Source organism: Carassius gibelio, chromosome B7 (assembly GCF_023724105.1).
Source record: "Carassius gibelio isolate Cgi1373 ecotype wild population from Czech Republic chromosome B7, carGib1.2-hapl.c, whole genome shotgun sequence".
Classification (NCBI taxonomy): domain Eukaryota; kingdom Metazoa; phylum Chordata; class Actinopteri; order Cypriniformes; family Cyprinidae; genus Carassius; species Carassius gibelio.
This window is the reverse complement of record NC_068402.1, coordinates 16,521,090-16,540,547: the sequence shown is the minus strand read 5'-3', so window position 1 is coordinate 16,540,547 and position 19,458 is coordinate 16,521,090. Positions and strand designations below refer to the sequence as shown.

At 39.1% G+C, this 19,458-nt stretch overlaps 1 protein-coding gene across 3 annotated transcripts in view; it reads right to left on the bottom strand.

Moving 5' to 3' along the window:
- The window catches only part of LOC127962438 (uncharacterized), an 80,984-nt gene that overhangs the window by 26,218 nt on the left and 35,308 nt on the right, over nucleotides 1–19,458 (bottom strand). For all 3 annotated transcript variants that reach the window (XM_052561999.1, XM_052561997.1, XM_052561998.1), the window contains exons 2-10: nucleotides 18,032–18,229; nucleotides 12,918–15,912; nucleotides 9,449–9,625; nucleotides 9,244–9,367; nucleotides 8,522–8,615; nucleotides 5,624–5,710; nucleotides 5,336–5,452; nucleotides 4,741–4,839; nucleotides 930–1,078 (exon numbers count right to left, since the gene is read on the bottom strand). In XM_052561999.1, coding sequence (XP_052417959.1) covers nucleotides 930–1,078; nucleotides 4,741–4,839; nucleotides 5,336–5,452; nucleotides 5,624–5,710; nucleotides 8,522–8,615; nucleotides 9,244–9,367; nucleotides 9,449–9,625; nucleotides 12,918–15,675 — 3,605 coding nt within the window. In that variant the 5' untranslated portion in view covers nucleotides 15,676–15,912; nucleotides 18,032–18,229. The remainder of the gene's footprint in view (nucleotides 1–929; nucleotides 1,079–4,740; nucleotides 4,840–5,335; nucleotides 5,453–5,623; nucleotides 5,711–8,521; nucleotides 8,616–9,243; nucleotides 9,368–9,448; nucleotides 9,626–12,917; nucleotides 15,913–18,031; nucleotides 18,230–19,458) is intronic.

Here is a 19,458-nt window from a genome sequence, read left to right as displayed (position 1 = left end):
ATGAAATGATTGTGTGCAGATAAAGACATTTCTTTTGGCCCAGCTGTGGGAAATAACATTCACACTCCCTCAACCTCGAGCTGAACCCAGCCCTGATCATCAGAGATCTGAACATGCTCTCCCACGCTCTCAACACTTTTTTTTTTGTCTCTCATTATCTCTCTCTTGTTTGTCATTCGAATGTCTCTTATAATTGTACAATTTAGTTCCAACCTATTTAGGCTGCATCGTTACTAGAACTTCATTGGTGACTCAGCTGTAATGTTCTACATAGGCAGGAACTCACATGAATCAATTTACAACTGATTTCTATATTTGAAAATCACTTTCATAATGAGTATGCATATCACATACAAACATGTCATTTACAGGCTCTCCTTTTATAAAAGCCCTTTCAGTATGTAATGTTTAAATAATGTTCTGTTGTTCTGTAAGGATGCATTAAATAAAGAAGAAAAAAATGATTATTTGAGCACAAAATCATAATCAGAATTAGAATGATTTCCGAAGGATCATGAAACGCTGAGGACAGAAGTAATGACTGATGAATATTCTGCTTTGACAACACAGGAATAAAAAAAATAAAAAAAATAAACTGTAATACTATTTACAATATTACAGTTTTTTTTATTTGTATTTTATATTTTTATATTTCTGATCAAATAAATGCAGCATTGATGAGCATAAGAGAGTCCCATACAAAATATTGACTGGTGTTTCTATAATAATATTTTTCTTGCATTTAATGCATATATTTTTTCAGTGAGCTTGCTAGTGTGTATTCTGGGATTTGATTGCCTTTTCTACATAGGACATGTCATGCTGCCTTTGACCAAAAAAATGTTGCCTGTTGACAGCATAATTAAATTGCTTAACTTTTGTGATGTGTGCAGTAGGTTAAAGGTGTTGTCTGGATGATATTTTCTCACCTGTAGTCCTCTGTCAGACTGACGCTGGTCTCCTCTTTTCGCAAACGGGACAGAGCGGCTCCTCCCTCCAGCTGTAGTCGCACCAACCTGCTGTCCTCCAGAACAGTCCTCATCAACTCTCTGTACTTACACAATAAGATCTGTGCTTCCTGCAAACGCACAAACACACATTCATTACTGTAAAACACAGACACTCCATACACCTTATTATTACATATACACATCTCATCTACTGTTCACACTGAGTAATATCTGTCCCTTCTCCAGGACAAACACACACCCCATCATTATTTCCCTGTCTCACAAACTCCATCAGCATAGAGAGTAATAACTGCGGTTCCTGGAGCAGCACACATTACCTGTACACACACTCACGCACACAGGCATTATTATTCATCACATGATATCTACACCTCCTTCATCTAATACCAGCTCATGTTTGTACTCATTAAGTGATCAAATGAGCTTAAGATACAGTACAATGTGTAATACACATAACTGCCACACCTTTGGGTGTGTGTGCACACGTTTGTAGTCTTTCTTAACAATATAACACTTGTCTTGCACTTTATATACTGACCCCCTTTGGTGTAGATCCAGCATAATGACAGAGCAAAAGTTACCTAAATATTGATACGATGTCTGACACGATGCATCGATGCCACAATTAAAATATTGTTATCTGTAGTATAAATAGGCACCTTATTTGGCACTGTACACATTTTCACATAATTTCCGTCTATGACCTTGTGGACATGACATAATATGACATTCCCACAAGTTAATATGACAATCCCTCAAATTAATATCTCCTGGCCACGACATATCACGTTCCCACAAGTTATTATGTCGGGGCCACAACAAAACTAAGTGAACAGACCGTGTTATCTTAGGGACACCGTACAAAGTGATCATAAAAGACGCTCCGGATTGTTGGAGGAACAGTCGAGTGCTGAGACGTTTTCAGCGCACACATCTGAAGTACAAGCACGCACACAGACAGCCGCGTCTAGACAGTGCAAACACTAAATTGAGCTCTCTTCCGCTTTTGTGTCCATGGATGAATAAATACAGACAAAATTCAAACAAAATTTGCATTTTGGCAAATATCACAGGAAGCACAGTCGGTTAGACATATGTATTAACGTAAACAGTTGAGAAAGAAAAGGCAAGCGTATCAGTATATAAAATCCGTTCTTCGTTCTTAAATTGAAAGCAAACTAATAATACATCTAATGCTGTCAAAGAAATATACAAGTGCTCACTGCTCCTGATTAAATAACCATTGTAACATCAAAAATTATTAATCTATATTTAATTTATACAGTGAAGACTGTGCAGTTATTTTACATTTGATTAGCCTATTACAGATTTTTGGAGCATACCGGAAAATGTATTTTAGACCCAGCTGAAAAACTTAACAAAAAAGCACTGTTTATTGAACTTGTGTCTTTGTTGTGTTGTATTTATTTTCTGCTATTACTTGTAATTTGGTTATCTGTAGAAAATATTTTTTAGCACTAAGCCAATAGTAGCAGCCAGAATTGTTTTTCCGATTGTTTATTTTCATTATTATTTAAAAAAATGTGCAGGTCTATTTTTTGTCCCAATTGAGGTACAGAGTAAATGTGAATGTTCTTGTTATATATTTTGGATGCTTGTTACACGTAATATTGATACGTCAATCGATATACAGTACTCCTGTATCGAATCAAATATTACATTTTTGAGGTTTTGAAAAATATTGTATCGCTTGGTATGAGAATCGATACCATATCGTATCATGACGAACCATCCGATTTACACCCCAATTACATAAGCATGAGTTGGCTGGTCATCTAATTTCAAAACAACAGGCCCGATGAAGGGTTGACCCGCTCTATGTAGAAAAAAAACAAACAAACTGGTTTTCTAGGCCACTAATATGACTGGAGTCATCCTTTGTGATTGTACACTACTATTCAAAAGAATAAAAAATATATTTAAAAAAAGTTAATTTATTCCTGCGATGGCAAAGCTGAATTTTCATCAGCTCTAATCTTCAGTGTCACATAATCCTTCAGAAATAATTTTTCAATATGCAGCTAATTTGGTGCTTGAGAAACATTTTTTATTGTCAATGTTGAAAACAGTTGTGCAGGTTAATATTCTTGAAAAAACCAAGATAAAAAAAATTGGATTCTTTAAATAAATAGAAAGTTCAAAAGAACAGTATTTATTAGATTTGATTATAACAATTTAAACTGCGTTGTCACTTTTGATCAACTGAATGCATCCTTGCTGAATAAAGTAATAATTACTTTAAAACAGCAACAAAACTGTATTTACTTAGAATGGTAGTGTACATGATTTTAAACATAGCCATCACAAGTATAGACGTTTTTTTTTTCTTCTTTTTTTTTTTTTTTTGTGTGTAAAATGTTTAAAATGGTTCACATTACTTGGAACACGTTTATGTTATGGAACACGTTATAATTCCCTGAAAAAAAAAAGTAAGTAAACAAGGGCCACAAATTAGCAAAACATCATCTTAATTAAAATTTAAAAACACAGATAGTTTTTGTGGTGTAATCAGGGTGGATGAGTCTATTTGTGCATGTGCCACCCAGAAGAGCATCCATAATACCTACCCAATGGTGCAGACAGTCTAACCACACTATGCCAAGTCTATAAGGAGCTAACAAGAAAAGGTTTTATATTATACTAAATAACCTCAGGAATCTCAACTGAAGCCTTTTTTTTAAATGAATTTGAAAAAGTACTCAAAGTGATAAAAATCTCATAATTACTGTCTTATGTCTACACCCTAATTATTGTGAGTGAAGTGGTAGCAATTACATGAAGTACAAATGTCAGTGGATGTTTCTGTGTTTAAAAGCCTATTTGCATTTTTGTTTACAGTACCGCTTTAAAACTCTTTCATAGACACTGTATAATAAACTATTAAATGGATGAAAACTGAACATGTTAGGTTTATGTGGAAATATAGGGAGAAAATAACTCCGAATCATAGTGAAAAGACATGGAAAAGGAAGAGGGTACATGTTCAAATGAACGGAGGGACACAGAAGAGAAAGGAGAAATGGCAGAGAGATGAGAGGACTTGTTTTGGTCTTCTATTCATCTACCATCTAAGCATCACTTCATCCACAAGAGGGGCTGTTTTAGCATTCAGAAATCCATACCCTCAACCACTGCCTCTCCATTCTACTCTTCAAATAAACCCTTGGTAAGTGATTTTAAAGATGGCTGCAGATAAACCCCCCTCTGGGAGATCATTATTTCTCCTGAGTACCTGATTTTCCCCAAGAAGCCTGTGGATAAAAAGGTCCTCCGTGACCTCCACTGACAGCCAGAGGTCAACTCAGTCAAAGCCTTGACACACTAACCCCAACCACACACAAACTGAAGTCTATTTTTCAAAACTAGACATCTCTTCTAAATAGAACGGTCTTTAAATCACTGTAACCGGACACCAGTGCCACTACTCTACTTCATGGAAATAGAAAAGAACGCTCTCAGACTCAGAATAGAAGATTTTAGTGGCATGATGATGCCCTCCTGAGGTAGATCACAGTCAAAATACCTACAATATATATATTCCTTGAACAACAGAGCATAGCAACACCTTGGGTTCAATCTCCATGGAATGCAAAAACCGACAAATATGTATATTTTAAATGCAAGTTGTTTTAGATAAAAGAGTCTATCAGATTAAAGACATTCAGGACAGGGCTAGGACAAAGCTTTTTCTGTGAGACTGCTCAGCTGAGCTGTTTTTAGAGAAGTATTGTATTGACTGTTGCAGCACCTCTGCTGTAGGGGGCAGCACTGTAGACTCCAGTTTGCTGATGGTGTTCTGGAGCAGGTTCATAGCATCCTCACAATGGCTGGTCAACAGCTCCAGCCTCTGAAACATACCAGAAAGAAATATAGGAACAAGAAACCATTAGAGAAAATAAATCCAGATTAATCCAGTGGTATCTTAATGTTTCAAGTTAAATGTCAAATGTATAAATAAGGTACTTGGCAGAGGAACTATTTATTGTGATCATTATTAATAATACATTTTCAACCACTGAATACTTTTATTAATTTATGGCTGCATGGCTTCTTGTGGAGTTTTTCTGCATTAATCCATATTAAGGCTGGAAATACAATTTACTAAATAAAAAAAGTCAATACAAGACTTTCAAGTCATTCCTAACACACCAGAAAATTGTTTCTGACTTAAGCAGAACTTGTGCCTCTATTTTAGAAGGTGCATGACAAATACAGAAAACAAGATGTGTTCTTAAACTGGCTAAAAATACCAAACATGTTTACATCCTTTGACTGAGCAGATTCAGGGAGCAAGACATGTAGGGTATTCCAGCCAAGAATGATGAAGATGATGATTTTCTCACCATTCTGAAACAGATCCAGCTGCTGTGGGAATAAGGGAAAGTGCCTTCAAACTCAGTGGGGAGTTGAGCGATGTCAACATGCTTATAGAGAGACTTAAGCGATGTCAACAACTCCACCTGACAGATGCCAAAAGAACACAACAGTCGTCAGGTTTAGCTTCTGAATTAAGGGAGAAAATTTGGTTTGCAGTGCTATCATAAACATTTCAGATGCCACAATGGCTGTTCTTATAGCTGAGATAGATGTCTAGGCTCCACTATCTGTCCAGCTGTTGTGACATTCTCTACCTGTACAGAAGTGGTTTTCTCCACACGTAGAGCCAGATCTCTGTCGGCCAGCAGCAGTACTGTATGAATGCATCCCGGCATGGCTTCCTGTAGAGATTAAATAGACTATAAAGCATAAATAGCACCATGAATTACACACATTTCACTGACTAAACCAGAGTTCCCGGTCTTATCAACCAAAAAAAAATGCTTTTGCAGTCATTTATGATTAATGAATTAGACTTTTTAAACATAATTTTATATAGTGCTATTGATACAGATGTTAATACAGCTTGTATTTGTACTATTTGACTATTCCTTAAATTCACAACACAAAAAAATATAGGGTGGAGACTAGATATTCATCAGCTGTTGACCGATCTGAATGCAAGCTTGCAGTCGATTGTTGTAAACAAAATGTTTGGAAAACTTTAGCATACGTCACCAGAGCAAAGTCTATCGTTTCACCGGAAGATCAAGTTAGGACATTTTGAGGAAGAATTGTGACGTTTAAAAAAATGCAAACATTGGAACATTTATAAATATATTGTAAGATCAATATGATAAATTGCATTTAGAAAATAGATTGGGTGAATTACTTGCCAACTTTAAACTATGCATATGCATAAATTACATCATTTAACAGAAGTTTTTAAAGGTTACATAACCTAGCAACAATTTTCTGTCATGTGCCCGAAGAACCACAATAAAAGACTTCTGTCATTGTGAATGAAATGAGTTGTATGCCCCATAACAAAAGAGCAGAAAAACAACACTGTTTTTCAAAAAAACAGAGCAGAGAAGTCGTTTGTGCCATTTAAGAGCTGTTTTTGTCGGTTTTCTTGCATTTCATCATGCATACTGATCATGTAGGCATTATCATGCCATCTTAGCCACATCTGAACAGAAGGAAGGAAAGCTTTGCTGGAATGAAACAATAGCATATTTACTAAGGAATGTTCCAGAAACATCAACAAACTCTTCAGGGCTGAGACATAATTACAGCTGATATTCACTGCCTACTTACTGATGCAGTGCACTTTTATTTTGTAACTTTTGAGGGTATTAAAATAATGAATACATGGTGAGGTTGGATCAGGTTTCCAGTTTTCAACTGTAATGTGGGGCCAAAGAGAAGGAATGATAAATGTGGGGAATGTTCCTGGTTAACAAAAGCCTGGCAGAGAACCGAATATTTTGGGATTATACCTTTTTATTAGACTTATAAACTAGACTCAAACATGTGTCACAACTCCAACAACTACAAATAAATCAATACTTATATACACTGATCAACAGTGGTGCTAATATATATTATAATAATCATCAATTGTATTGAGAAATTACATTTTTGCTGTATTTTTGATCAAATAAATACAGCATTGTTGAGCATAAGAAACATTTAAAAATCTTATCCACCCTGAACTTTTTCAAACCAGGTGAAATGGGATGACAAATGTATATACTTGATGAATCTCCCATCCAAAATGCATATCAAAAGTTTAATTTACTATACTATACTACATTTATATTACTATATTGTTGCCAAATCTGTTTATAAAGCAAAAGAAAGTCAATTCCTTTGTTGGCCATGATTCAAACTTGTCCTTTTCAGCTGACAGCTCTGTATTCAAATAGATATCTATAATAAGACGATAGTATTAGTGAAGGAAGAAGAACCCGTGTCTGCTCCCGGAGGACCGATCACTGAGCTGCTGCATTCATTCAGACAGATCTCAAGAATGAAGGGTGCTCCAACACGTAACGTTCACATAGTTTAGCAGCATATCATCAAAATCTCAAAAACATTCAGTAAAGCCACCTTTTCCACAAGACAACACTTGTATGCTGTCCATCATGAGTTATAGATACAGATAAAAGATCAAAGAAGGAAAGGTCACATGGGGGATTTCTGCAGCTGGGCTTCAGTTCAAATGATTAGAGACAATGAAAACCTCTTAAAGAGGCCCAGTGCTATTTAAAACAACATTGTCATTAAAAAGATTCTCAATTTTACTTTTACATTGCTCATGCTTATCGCTCTCTATCTTACTCAGGAAGTAAATGGTGAAGTCAGCATTGGCACGTCCTCGATCTTTTAGAGTGCTGGCAGGAGAAGAAAGCAGCATTAATCTGCATTCAGGTGAAAGGCACAAACTCTACAGTCACTTCCATTAAATGTGCTCAGGAATCAAGTTCCTGCAGTATCACTGAGGGGTTTCTTCACATCCCTCATGTAAATGACTGCTGTGGTGATTCAATCAGTTCACTTGATGTTCACAGTCTAAGGCCACTCAGATGAGACAAGTCATCCACTGTTTATTAACACTCAAACTAAATGTATATAATGAAATCTGACAACATATGATGTTTGTGTTCTCTACTGCCACCCTGTCCAGAATACACTTGTAAAGATTAACCTTTATTTAAGCAGAGACTGTATCCCAAGTTAACCAACTACTGATAAGCAAGAATCCAGGCTCTTCATGTCTTAAACTGATGTATTCTGTAAAATAACCAATCCCAGATGAGGAAAGGAAAACCAAACCCACCTCCCTCTCTCTCGTGCGAGTATGTCCTATTGTGTAATTGTTTCTAAATGCAACTATTTATTTCCACAGCTGGTAAATCACAGTTAAATATTTATGATGTGCTGGTTTTATTTGCCTTTTTTAGCCAAAAATGACTGATTCTGTCTATGGAAACGTTTCTCAAATCATTGCTTTAGTTTAGCAGGCTGTCTTCTGAATTCCTGAGGAGCAGATGTCTGGTTGAAGTTAAATATCAGCATTCAAGGCAAGTTTGCATTCCATTTTGTTTTGAGGCAAGTATGGGAAAAGAAACGCCTTGAGGTTATGAACGGATGCTAGACTTTATATGTGTGCATTATCACAAATCATACCGTCAGGGTGTTTTTACCTGGAGGATGTTGAAGGATTTAAAGAGGGCGGGGACAGGAGAACACCTGCGGGCATCCACCAGGACAGTCAGGCCCAAAGCACTGACTTCCTTCCTGTGTGACAAATGAGGGTCACATGTTTTATGAAGAATGCCTAAATATATCACACATACAATTGTGCTACTCTAAATACAAAAACTGCACAGGTTGATAAAAGCAGAAAGTATGTTGTCTATTACATTGCAAAGAAAACAGCTACACTACTGATGTGAGACTAAAAGTCTGGGGTCAGTAAGTTTTTTTGGGAAATACATTTATACTTTCATTCAATAAGGATGCATTAGGTTGATCAAAAATGCGAGTAAAAAAAATATTCTATTTATGCAAGCAAAAGATTTCTATAAAAACATGCTGTTCTTCTGATTCATCAAAGAATCCAAAAAAATGTATCACGAGCTCCACAAAAACATTAAGCAGCACAACTGTTTTCAAAATTGATAAGAAATGTTTCTTGAGCACCAAATTAGCATATTAAAATAAAGTATCATGTGATAAAGAAGACTAGAGCGATGGCTGCTGATGATGATTCAGCTATGCCATCACAAGAACAAAATACATTTTACTATTAGACAATTAGAAAAGTAATTCTGCTGTAATATTTCACAATGTTATTGTTAATTACTGTACTACACACTTTTGAATGGTAATGTGTGCCTTGATTTGTAATAGAAATGTAGTTTACCTGAGTGTACTGAAGAAGTAGACCATGATCCGCACCAGCTCTCCACTATTACAGTTCGGATTCAACCAGACAGTGTTTCTCATTGTGACTGTCACTAGGGCATGGCCCGATTTATCTCTCGTTCCTTAAAATGTATTTTAAAAGATGAGCCTTTGGATCAAATTGATGAAGGACCACATTAATAGCATTAAAAGAAGATCCTCACCCGGCAGGCAGAGCACTCCAGAGCTCAGGACATCAGGATTGATGTCATGAGCCTCACTCTGGACAGGCTGGGTCTTCTGGGAGATTCGAGGCAGTGGTGAAGGAGCTGCTGAGGGGTCTTCATTTTGGGTTTTAGCAGACAGGTGGGAAACAATGCGGTCTAGTTCCTGACTGGATGCTGGAATATATATATATATACATATATATATAAAAGATACAAATTACAAACAACACACTTGAAATGTAAAGACAGAAACCCTTTGCAAGTCAGTTTCAAACGTTGACTATAGTCAATCTACTATCTGTTTTATCATAGTAGACAATAATACATCACTCAAGCCTACAGATATATTGATTTGATCAATGTGAGTTCGTTTTTACTTCAATGTTCGATTGCTAAGGAACAAAAATGGATTAAACTGAGACTTACTCGTTGAAGATATACAACACAGCTTATAGATGGCAGACTTATAACTATATTTGGCTGTAAACTTAAAAGAAAAAGAAGCTAAATCTCTGGGACATGAAAAACAAAGCGATTCAGACCCTGAAAACACTGAAATCTTTTCACATGACGAATCTCTTTACAAAGCTAGTAGACCCACATTCTCTAAACCCTCTATTAACAAACAGCAACGCAGAGACGGTTGAACGGAGCGTGAGCATTTGCCCAATCTGTACCATCATGCAACTCTGCCTTTAAATCACACAGACAATCAAACCTACTAGCTAATTTTAAGCATTCCAGGTTTCATCCTGTGCATCGACCCATAGGGCAGCTTGGATCTCTGGCCCATATACCTGACAGCATGATGGGGCTCAGAGATAAATAGAGATCAGCTTTTGACAGTCATAAAACTGAAGTTTTGCTTCGCTACACTGCCACGCACTGCTGCTGCTGTGTAGAAAATAGATACTGAGATCAAAAACAGATGAGATGAGTGCTGGGAATTCCAGGAGTCGTAAAACAGCTCGCACAAGGACAAGGAAAACAAGTATAAATTGCTCTGAAGCATAATCTGGCTGAGATTGCTATATTTCAGAAGGGATTTGAGCTTCTGAAAAAGGAAATCTAAACATAATGGAATGTACTTCTTCAGTTAGGTAAAAGCTCAAATAAATTTAAGAAATAAAAAACGAATCCACTTTGTACCCCCACTTTCTCTTTGTCTCCTTGTCTACCTAACATCCTCCTCGCCAGAGAATGCTCACATTGAGGAAGTCGAGCAAATGAGCCCCCTGAGGAGCTAAGTGCTGCCCTAGACAGGGCAGAGCAGAGAGGGTATTGGCTTCACACTCTCTCACCACAGTCTGGAGCTCAGTCTGGCCATGGGCCATGTCCTCAGCCTTTATTCTTCATGATTTTCTTTTCTTTCTGATGTGGCTATGGATACTGAATAGTCAGACCATTAGGGACAACTCTAAATTATGCTATTTATACTGAATATATTTCCATACGCGAGTCACATTCATTATTTCTACTGTAATAGAATGACTGCAATTACACGCTGCCCAATGAATGTGTGGACATGTGTCTGTTGTAAAGATCACACATCAGTTAATGCATGGTCTTGACAAGAAGTCACAAATCAAACATTGCTCACTTTAGGAAGTTTTATGGATGCTTATCTAGTTCTTCAGTCAGTTTGTAAATGTATGCGTGTGCGTGTTCCATCTGCCCAGCTCATCAGCACTCTTTTTCACAGACTCGATTCTCATTAAAGGCTGTAGTGCTTTTCAAGAGGTTTTATAGATCTTGGAGAAGCATTGTCCAAAGATAATTTTCCTTTCAGAACTAAAAATACACAAGCTAAATTCCCAGCAAACTGCTGACACGGAATATTCGAAGTTAACTGTTCAATTCCTAGTGAATCCTATTCACTTGAAACAGTGGATTAAAAGAAATAACACCTGAAATCCTCTGAAAAATTTATTTATGGTGAAAAGAATAAAATGAAGAAGAAAAAATAGAAGATAAGCTTACTTATTTGTGTGTATAGACACACCGCTGTACTAAAACGGAAAAAAATGTTTAAGGTTTGTGAACCACCCACTAAGAAAGAAGGAAATAGATCCATCATGGTCAAACTACCACAACAAACACACCATTATTTCTTCTTTCTGTTCTTGTCTTCAAAGCAGTATTACCCCCACCCGTTCTCCATTATTTAAACACTCCATCTATAACCCTCAAACACACGCACTTAAACATCCCCCTCCGCTTACCCCCTGCAGTCTCAGAGATCCCACAGCAGGGATTGTGTTCAGGCCCACCCACCTCACCTCGTCTCATATATCTTTCTTCACACCTGTAGCACACCTGAGCCAGGTGAGCACATCCTGGCAACCAAATCCTCTGCATGAAGAGGAAGAGGAAGTGGGGCACTGACAGCACCCTGTGCAGAAACTCACAATGTGGAGGGCTAATTAAAAAAGCTATGGTGTCCTGGACATAAAAAATAATGGTGTGGCCATGTATTCAAAATTCACTCCCACAACTTGTTAATTTGTTGCACTACTTAAATAATACACTTTAATATATTGTGGGAACTAATTAGTACAACATAGCCTTGCTTTACTTGATCCAAATCAGGAACAAAATAAGTTGTGGGAACAATCTTGCTACACAAAAACACTCTGCTCAACAAATGTCTAAAGATAGCTTAATCTAAACGAAATCAGGATTGAGTTACTAAAGTACGCAAAGCAGGAATCCTGCACATGACCCAGGCTTCTCTTCAGCTGTTTCCTTTAGCGGTTCAGATGTGAAACGCCGTCTATCTTGGATGGTGTTCAGTGGAATTAATGTGTGTCTAAATTTGAAAACAAACTGTCTAGAGGCCGGAATATGACCTGCTACGAAGCCAGCCCTTGTAAAGCGCCCAGTCGAAGTAAAACTAGAGCCTCCCACGCTTTTCTTTCAGCCTAAAGAGAAAAGGAGCTCTATCAGGCCATTGCACGGGCCATTTGCGAGCCATTTGTAACTTGTCAGAGGGCTGAATGTCGAAACGCCAAAGCTAGTCTGCTAATCTAAAGTAAATATACTAGGTGGACAAGGGAATGGATGAATGATGAAAAAAATGACTCCTAGTGAACAACTGCTGCAAATCACAGAGACGCTTTGGGAATTCGAACACAATTCATGCGTGAAACACCATTAAATGGGGAAAAAAAAGGAGATTATAATGATCAACATTAAAATATACTGACAAAATGTGAGGAAGAAGAAAAAGCTGTAAAAGCAGGTTATGAATGGAGTGGATAAATAAAAAGAGAAGGAAGAGAAGCAGGTCTTTCTTCATCAGGACAGGAAGGCTTTAGATGCATCTGAAGCAGATGCAAGCTTAGATGCATCAGTTAAGATGAAGGAACAGGGATGGAGGTACAAGGGGAAATGGAGGGAAAAGGAGAAGAAAGCATGTGGATAAAGTAAAGGTTAGCGGGATGGACATTGTTAAAGATGACTCTACCTTGCTCTTCCTGCTGATGGAAATGGTTGTCCATGTCTGTTTGTTGCTGATGCCCTGCTGGACAGCCATTTGCAGAGGAAGTAGCCTCATTCTCTTGCCTCTCCTCATTTTCCCCCTTTCTCTCCTCCTTTGTATTTTGCCCTTCTCCTTTGGAGGTAGGTTTGTCCTGAGTGAGCATGTGTCCATTTGTGTCAGGCACATCTGCGTCTGGATCAAGGACTTGTTTGCATGCTGACTGGACAATATTTTCAGAATAGCTGGTCACTATGGCCTCTTGCTCACTCACAGTAATGTCCACGGTCTCCTCTTCCTCCACCCCTTTCTCTTCAACACCGGTTTGCTTCTTCTCATCTGTTCCTACAGAGGAGCTGCCCTCCTCTTGAACTTGAACACTGGAATCAGACTTGGGTGTGGCATCTACCAGACCTGTTTGAGCAGTCTCAACTTCCTCTGCCTTACAAACTGCTACTACGTCATTCTCTGTCTTGCTTTCTGTCACTCCAATGCTTTTCTTTTCTACCGTTCCTTCTTCCTTACAAGATACATTTCCTGCAAGTTCTCTTTCTGCATGGGCTTCTTTTGTCTGGAGTTTCACCTCAGTCTCGTTGTGTCTGTTCTCGTGGGACTCTGTCCTCACCTGACCCTGTGAAATGAGCGTAACCGGATCCTCCTCAGGCCCCATGGAGACAGAGGCCAAGGCTACCTGTTCGCTTTGAGGAGCAGCCGAAACAGGCCCACCTTCTTCCTGTGCACTCAAACTATAATCACCTTCAGATTCATTCTTGTCATGGCTACCGTTACTAAATGCTTGATGGTCTTCTTTTGGGGCAGAAAGATCCTGCACTTGCTCAGGAGGGTTTTGGATGTGTTTGTTTATCTGACATGCACTGTGCTCTGTTTGCTCAGTCTGTTTTTGTAAAGACACACTAACAGTTAGAGACTCAGAAACCAACACTTTACAGTTCTGTAAATCACAACAGCTTTCCAGTCCATGATCACCTCGGACCTGCTCAGATTCAGAAATGACTTCTGCTTCTGCAGCAGGATCAAACACAACAAGTTCAATTTTAGCCGGATAAGCTTGATCTGAGTTTACCCTCTCTAAAGTACCAGATAACATTTCATTCTCTGGTTGTGATATACTAGTTACCTCGCTGTATTGTTGCTCCATGTGAACTGTTTTGCTGTCTGTTTGTGATGTACTTAGTGGCATGCTGTACAGATCTAAAGCAATGAGTGGTTTGCTTTCTGGTAAAGATATACAAACTAGTTCACATTCTAGTTGTGATGTGTGGAATAGTTGGTTATCTGGTTGTGATGTGCTGACTAGACTGTTGTCTAGTTGTGATGTGCTGACTAGTTTGTTATCGCTACTTTGTTTTGATGTCTCGATTGGCTCATTGTTTAGTTCTAATGTGTTAATTATGTTGCTGTCTAGTTGAGATATGCTTTCTAGTTTATGATCTGATTGTGACGTCTTGACTATCTCACTGACTAGTTGCGATGAGCTGACTGGTTTTCTGTCTGGTTGTGATGTGTTGACTAGTTCGCTGTCAAGCTGAGATATGTTTAGTGGTTTAAGTTCTGGCTGAGATATGCTTACTAGTTCAATGCATGGTTGTGAAGTCTTGACTGGGTCATTGACTAGTGGTGGCATGCCGTCTGATTGTGATGTGCTAGCTAGAATGTTGTCTAGCTGAACTATGCTTGCTGGCTCAATGTCAGGATAAAATGTCTTGCCTGGCTCATTGTCTAGCTGTGATGTGCTCATTAGATGGTTGTCTAGATGAGATGTGTTTTCAGGATTAACGTCTGGCTGTGATGTCCTGACTGGCCCATTGACTAGTTGTGACGTGTTGACTGGTTTACTGTCTGGTTGTAATGTGCTGACTAGACTGCTGTCTAGTTGTGATGTGTTGACTGCTTCACAGTCTGTTTGTGATATGTTATGTGCTGACATATCCAGAAGTGGGGCAGTATCACAGTCAGAGTTCTGAGACACAAACTCTCGCTCAGACTCATGCTCAGACACACTGTCACAGGAGGCTGTACCTGCAGCACAGGTGTGCTCCGACCCATCCACCTGTTGTAGTTGAGGCTCTGCCTCTGCAGGAGCAGTGGGGGTTAAAATCACAGGTTGGTAGGTATCACTCAGGTTTTCCTCAATCAGCATGGCACACACCACGCTCTGTGAGCATGCGCCATTCTTCAATAGACTCTGTTCTGGTTTGGCTTTAGGCTGAGTAGAAGCCGCAGTCTGTGGTTTATGTAGATTTCTGTAGTTCATGCTAATGGCTTGAGTGAGAGAGCCCTTCTGTGGGGAAAAGCGTGGTAAGGAGATATCAGCTAGCTCCACATACTCTCCCTCTGAATCCTCTGCCGTGCTGCTAGAGCTCCGTCCACTGCTCTCTTTACTGATCTCACTGAGAGCAGGGAGGAGCTTAACCCCCTTGCTCTGACAGTGCATCTCCCCTGATTGGTCCGTCGAAGTGTCAATAAAAATCCTACATTGAATGTTCTCAGGGTTGTCTTGTTGATCTACTTCCGAGTCCCTTTCCTCTCTGTTGGCAACTTCCTTAGCCACCCCTCTACTTTCAGCTTCTTCCGAAACTTTGGGGGGTCTGCTGATAAACTCTGGGTGAACAATATCCTCCCACGGTACCCTAAAAATATCATTATCTGCTGATAAAAGACAGTGTTCCAGGGCGGCTTTTCTGACCACACTCCTCTCCCGGTTGAGGGAGTCCAGCCAATCCATGGTGAATAGAGAGGTGTATGCTAGCTCTGGCACATCCAGCTCCTCCACATGCTGCCTGCTAGCTGCCAGACACTTCACTGTGATGCGTGGGGTGCTTTTGGGTGATGGTGTCACCTGTAAGTAGAAGTCGCTTGGCCGTAACACACGCCAGTCCAAAGATGAGAGCTGAATTATGATCTTTTCATGGACACACAGCGGCCAGCCCTCATGACGAAACAGGAAACCACAGTATGGGAACTGCAGAGAACAGAGAGAGGGAATAATCAGTAAGGTCATCAATAATTGTTAATTTAACTGTTGATAATTACATGGAAAGACTTGCTGGACACATTTCAGTTTTCTTAAAAAATACATTCCAAACTTGAATATACTGCTATTTAAAAAAATCTAGCAAAGCAGAGTAGAAGAGTCAGGGTTCTGTCAATGGGTCATCCAGCTAAACTATTTATATTCAGCAAATATATTTTTTCGGGCCATTAAAATATGGAGATAAGACATGGTGGCTATTTATGCTTTCTAGAGTCTGTTTCCCATTCTAAGGGAACAAAGTGATATAAGATAACAGGCTTGTCTACAATGGGAAACTACTGCTTACAACCAATTGCCACAGATGACTTTGGCTTTCTCAATGGGGAAAAATATGTATTGCAAAAAGTAGAATATATCCAATAAATTAAATTAATGCAACATTCTGCCACATTTACCACCGCATATACCATGGCATTTTATTAACGCAGCACAGGGAATACTAGGACTTAAAGTGGACAAGGACTATGAGAGATTCTTTCTTGCTGAACCCCAATGCTTCTAGATGATCCAATGAGACAGTTTGCTCAATAAGCCCCTTTATTAAACTCAATTTCAGAGAGCGAGTTAGCGAGCCCTGTAGTCACTCTGTACCCTGTTTCAATCATTTGATTGAATTCTGCTTGCAAAGTTTACTACAACGGAAGTGTACTGGGACACTAAACAATCAGAAATAGCCATGGAGTCCTGAAACGACTGCATAATTCAGTGGGTTTCTTCCTATATGCCCTGACAGTCATGTCACAGACTGTAACACTGACCCTCTCTGTGTAACTTGATGCAAACGTGCTTTGAGATATCTCGGATGTCTATAAGTTGACTAGGGTAGGCTGAAAATGACCCGTTTCCTTTGAAAGGCAGAGCAGGGCAAGGGAGGAAGGAGGGTTGGGTGTCCTTGTGCCGAATGTAAAGGGGGTGAAAGGGCTTTTTATTCACAGACCTTTCATTTTAAACTTCTGGTTCCCATTATTATATCCTCATTCACCTTGAAGCTGCAGCCCCCACCATGGAGGAAGAGACCTGGAGATACTCCACTGACCCCAGGTGCAGCAAGCAGCCGCTGTTCCCACAGGGTTCACGAGAGCATAAATGCACATGGACACACACACACACACAAAGTACAAAAACTGAGACCATAAAGGGGGTATAAATAAAACGGTAGGGGTCCTATTAAATGGTCTTTTTTCAGGTGCACAGTGGAACCATTCCAGCTGTCCCCTGGCACTGGCTTTCAGCTCATGAAACATCACAGATACTAAAAGTGAGTGTGCAGAGTAGGGATGATTGGAACTTTTTTTCCAAACAAATACAGAAGAAAAAGAATCCCGGACTTTGTTATCTCCAGATCCCCATCTATCCATCATTTCCTGTCCTCTCCTTGTCACTTAGAATCAAGTATGCTGTGCGTATAGCAACTTGTGGCATCACAAAGAAAATTGTAACTGAGGGACCAGCAGCTGAAGTCGAGTGTAAAGAACATGTGTGTGTAGACAGCTGTGTAGAGCATGTGAGTGTGTGTATCTGTACTGATCTGGCTGGGAAAAATCCCAGCGCTCTGCAGTGTTGATAGGACTTCTGAGGGCTTCTTCTCAAATAACCATAACAAGAAGCACTAACACAAACATTCAGGCCAACAGGCTTGCCGTGCCTTTTGTTTTAAGATGCACATGTGTGTGTTCTGGGTACACCCTCATGATGACTAATGATGAGTGGGGGCTCAGCTAACAAAACATGACAGACAGAATAGGACATGACAAAACACAACCAGAGGCCGAAAGAGAAATCGTGAACACAATAAGGTCGTAAATGTTACACTAAGATAAATGACAGAATGAGTTAAGCAATGAGTAAGAGAACTGAAAAGAATGAAAGGGAAATGTGTCACATGTATAATACAAGTGAATAATACAAGAGAATGCATGTCTATGAATTTTATCAGGCTAGATATGGGGTTTGCATTAGTTTAAAATTAAAATATAACCACAACATATAGAAGGAATAATAATGAATAAATTAAATAAATAAATAAAATGAGAACTTTGATACTCACACATGCATCCTGTTGAATGCTCTGTAGGATGTGTTTAGCAGGCACCAGGAAGTCAATGATGTAGCGTAGTCCGTCTCCACGGTATTTCGTCTCAACCACGTCTAACACCTGGCATAACACGGTGGCCGCAGTGGCTTCAAATGGAGGGTAGAGAGCAGAGAGCGTGCTCTGAATGCAGTTGTCCAGAGATTCAGAGTCCTGTAGAGAAACATACAAATAATCAGAGGAAGCACAAAAACTCTCTTCAAGACTAGATCTCAACAGTATTGACATAAATACAACACATTTTTTTGTTTCTAATACGAACAATGAGAATTCAAGATGGTATTAAGTCCAACACAGGCACACAGATAGACACACTCTCAGGAAGTGAATCACCCCAAGCCTGGCCTTGTCAGTCAAAACCTAGACCAAGCTTTTTTTCTACCATGTCCACACGTGTCCTGAAAGCAGCTGATCAGTGTCCCTGGTGGTCTCCATCATGAGCCTTCCGTTCCGATCTGAGAAGTTTAGAGAAGAACAGCGACTGGCAGTGAAACATGACTCTTGAAGCCAGTGCAGGGAGCAACCAATACACGCTTAAAAATAACAGCTGCTCCAGCCTCTAGTCTAACTTTACCGTGTCTACAGTCAGTGACTGGTTAATGTCCATTAAAATTTATTAATTGAGCTTATCGATTGACAGCTGATTAATCAATAGCAGCATAAATGCAATCAATAATCATGCAAGGAGATAGAAAAAAAAAAACATCTGTACAGTCCATACAACTTTTGTACTGCATGTCATATCACATCTGCAACAAACATGCATCACTGCCTTTCTTGAAAAAATGAAGCAGGCTCAACGTAACCTATGTTGCAGTGTTTCTCTGTAAATAATGATTACGTTCACTGCAAATACTATAATTGTATCTCATCAGTCTCCCACTATCATCTCAACCAACAATCATGTCAGTACTCGCCAGGTTAGCATCCATGTAAATTCACCTGAAATCTCAGTGTTGCCATATGTTATGCATTGGTTTCTCATTGGGTATTATTAACTGGAATATTTCACAATCCCCAAAGTTACATTATAATTAAGAAAAGGAAATTAAGAGACAATGAATTAAGTGACAGTAAAAACATTTAAAGGGGGGGTGAAATGCTCGTTTTCACTCAATATCCTGTTAATCTTGAGTACATATAGAGTAGTACTGCATGCTTCATAAATCCAAAAAGTCTTTAGTTTTATTATATTCATAAGAGAAAGATAGTCTGTACCGATTTTTCCCGGAAAAACACGACCGGCTGGAGGCGTGACGTGTGGGCGAAGCTAAAGAATCACGAGCGCGAATAGGCTTTTGCGTTGAGAGGATGTGGAAGCTGTGACATTACCGTGAGGGAAAACCCATCATCCAAAACAAACCATGGCTTACAGTCAGATT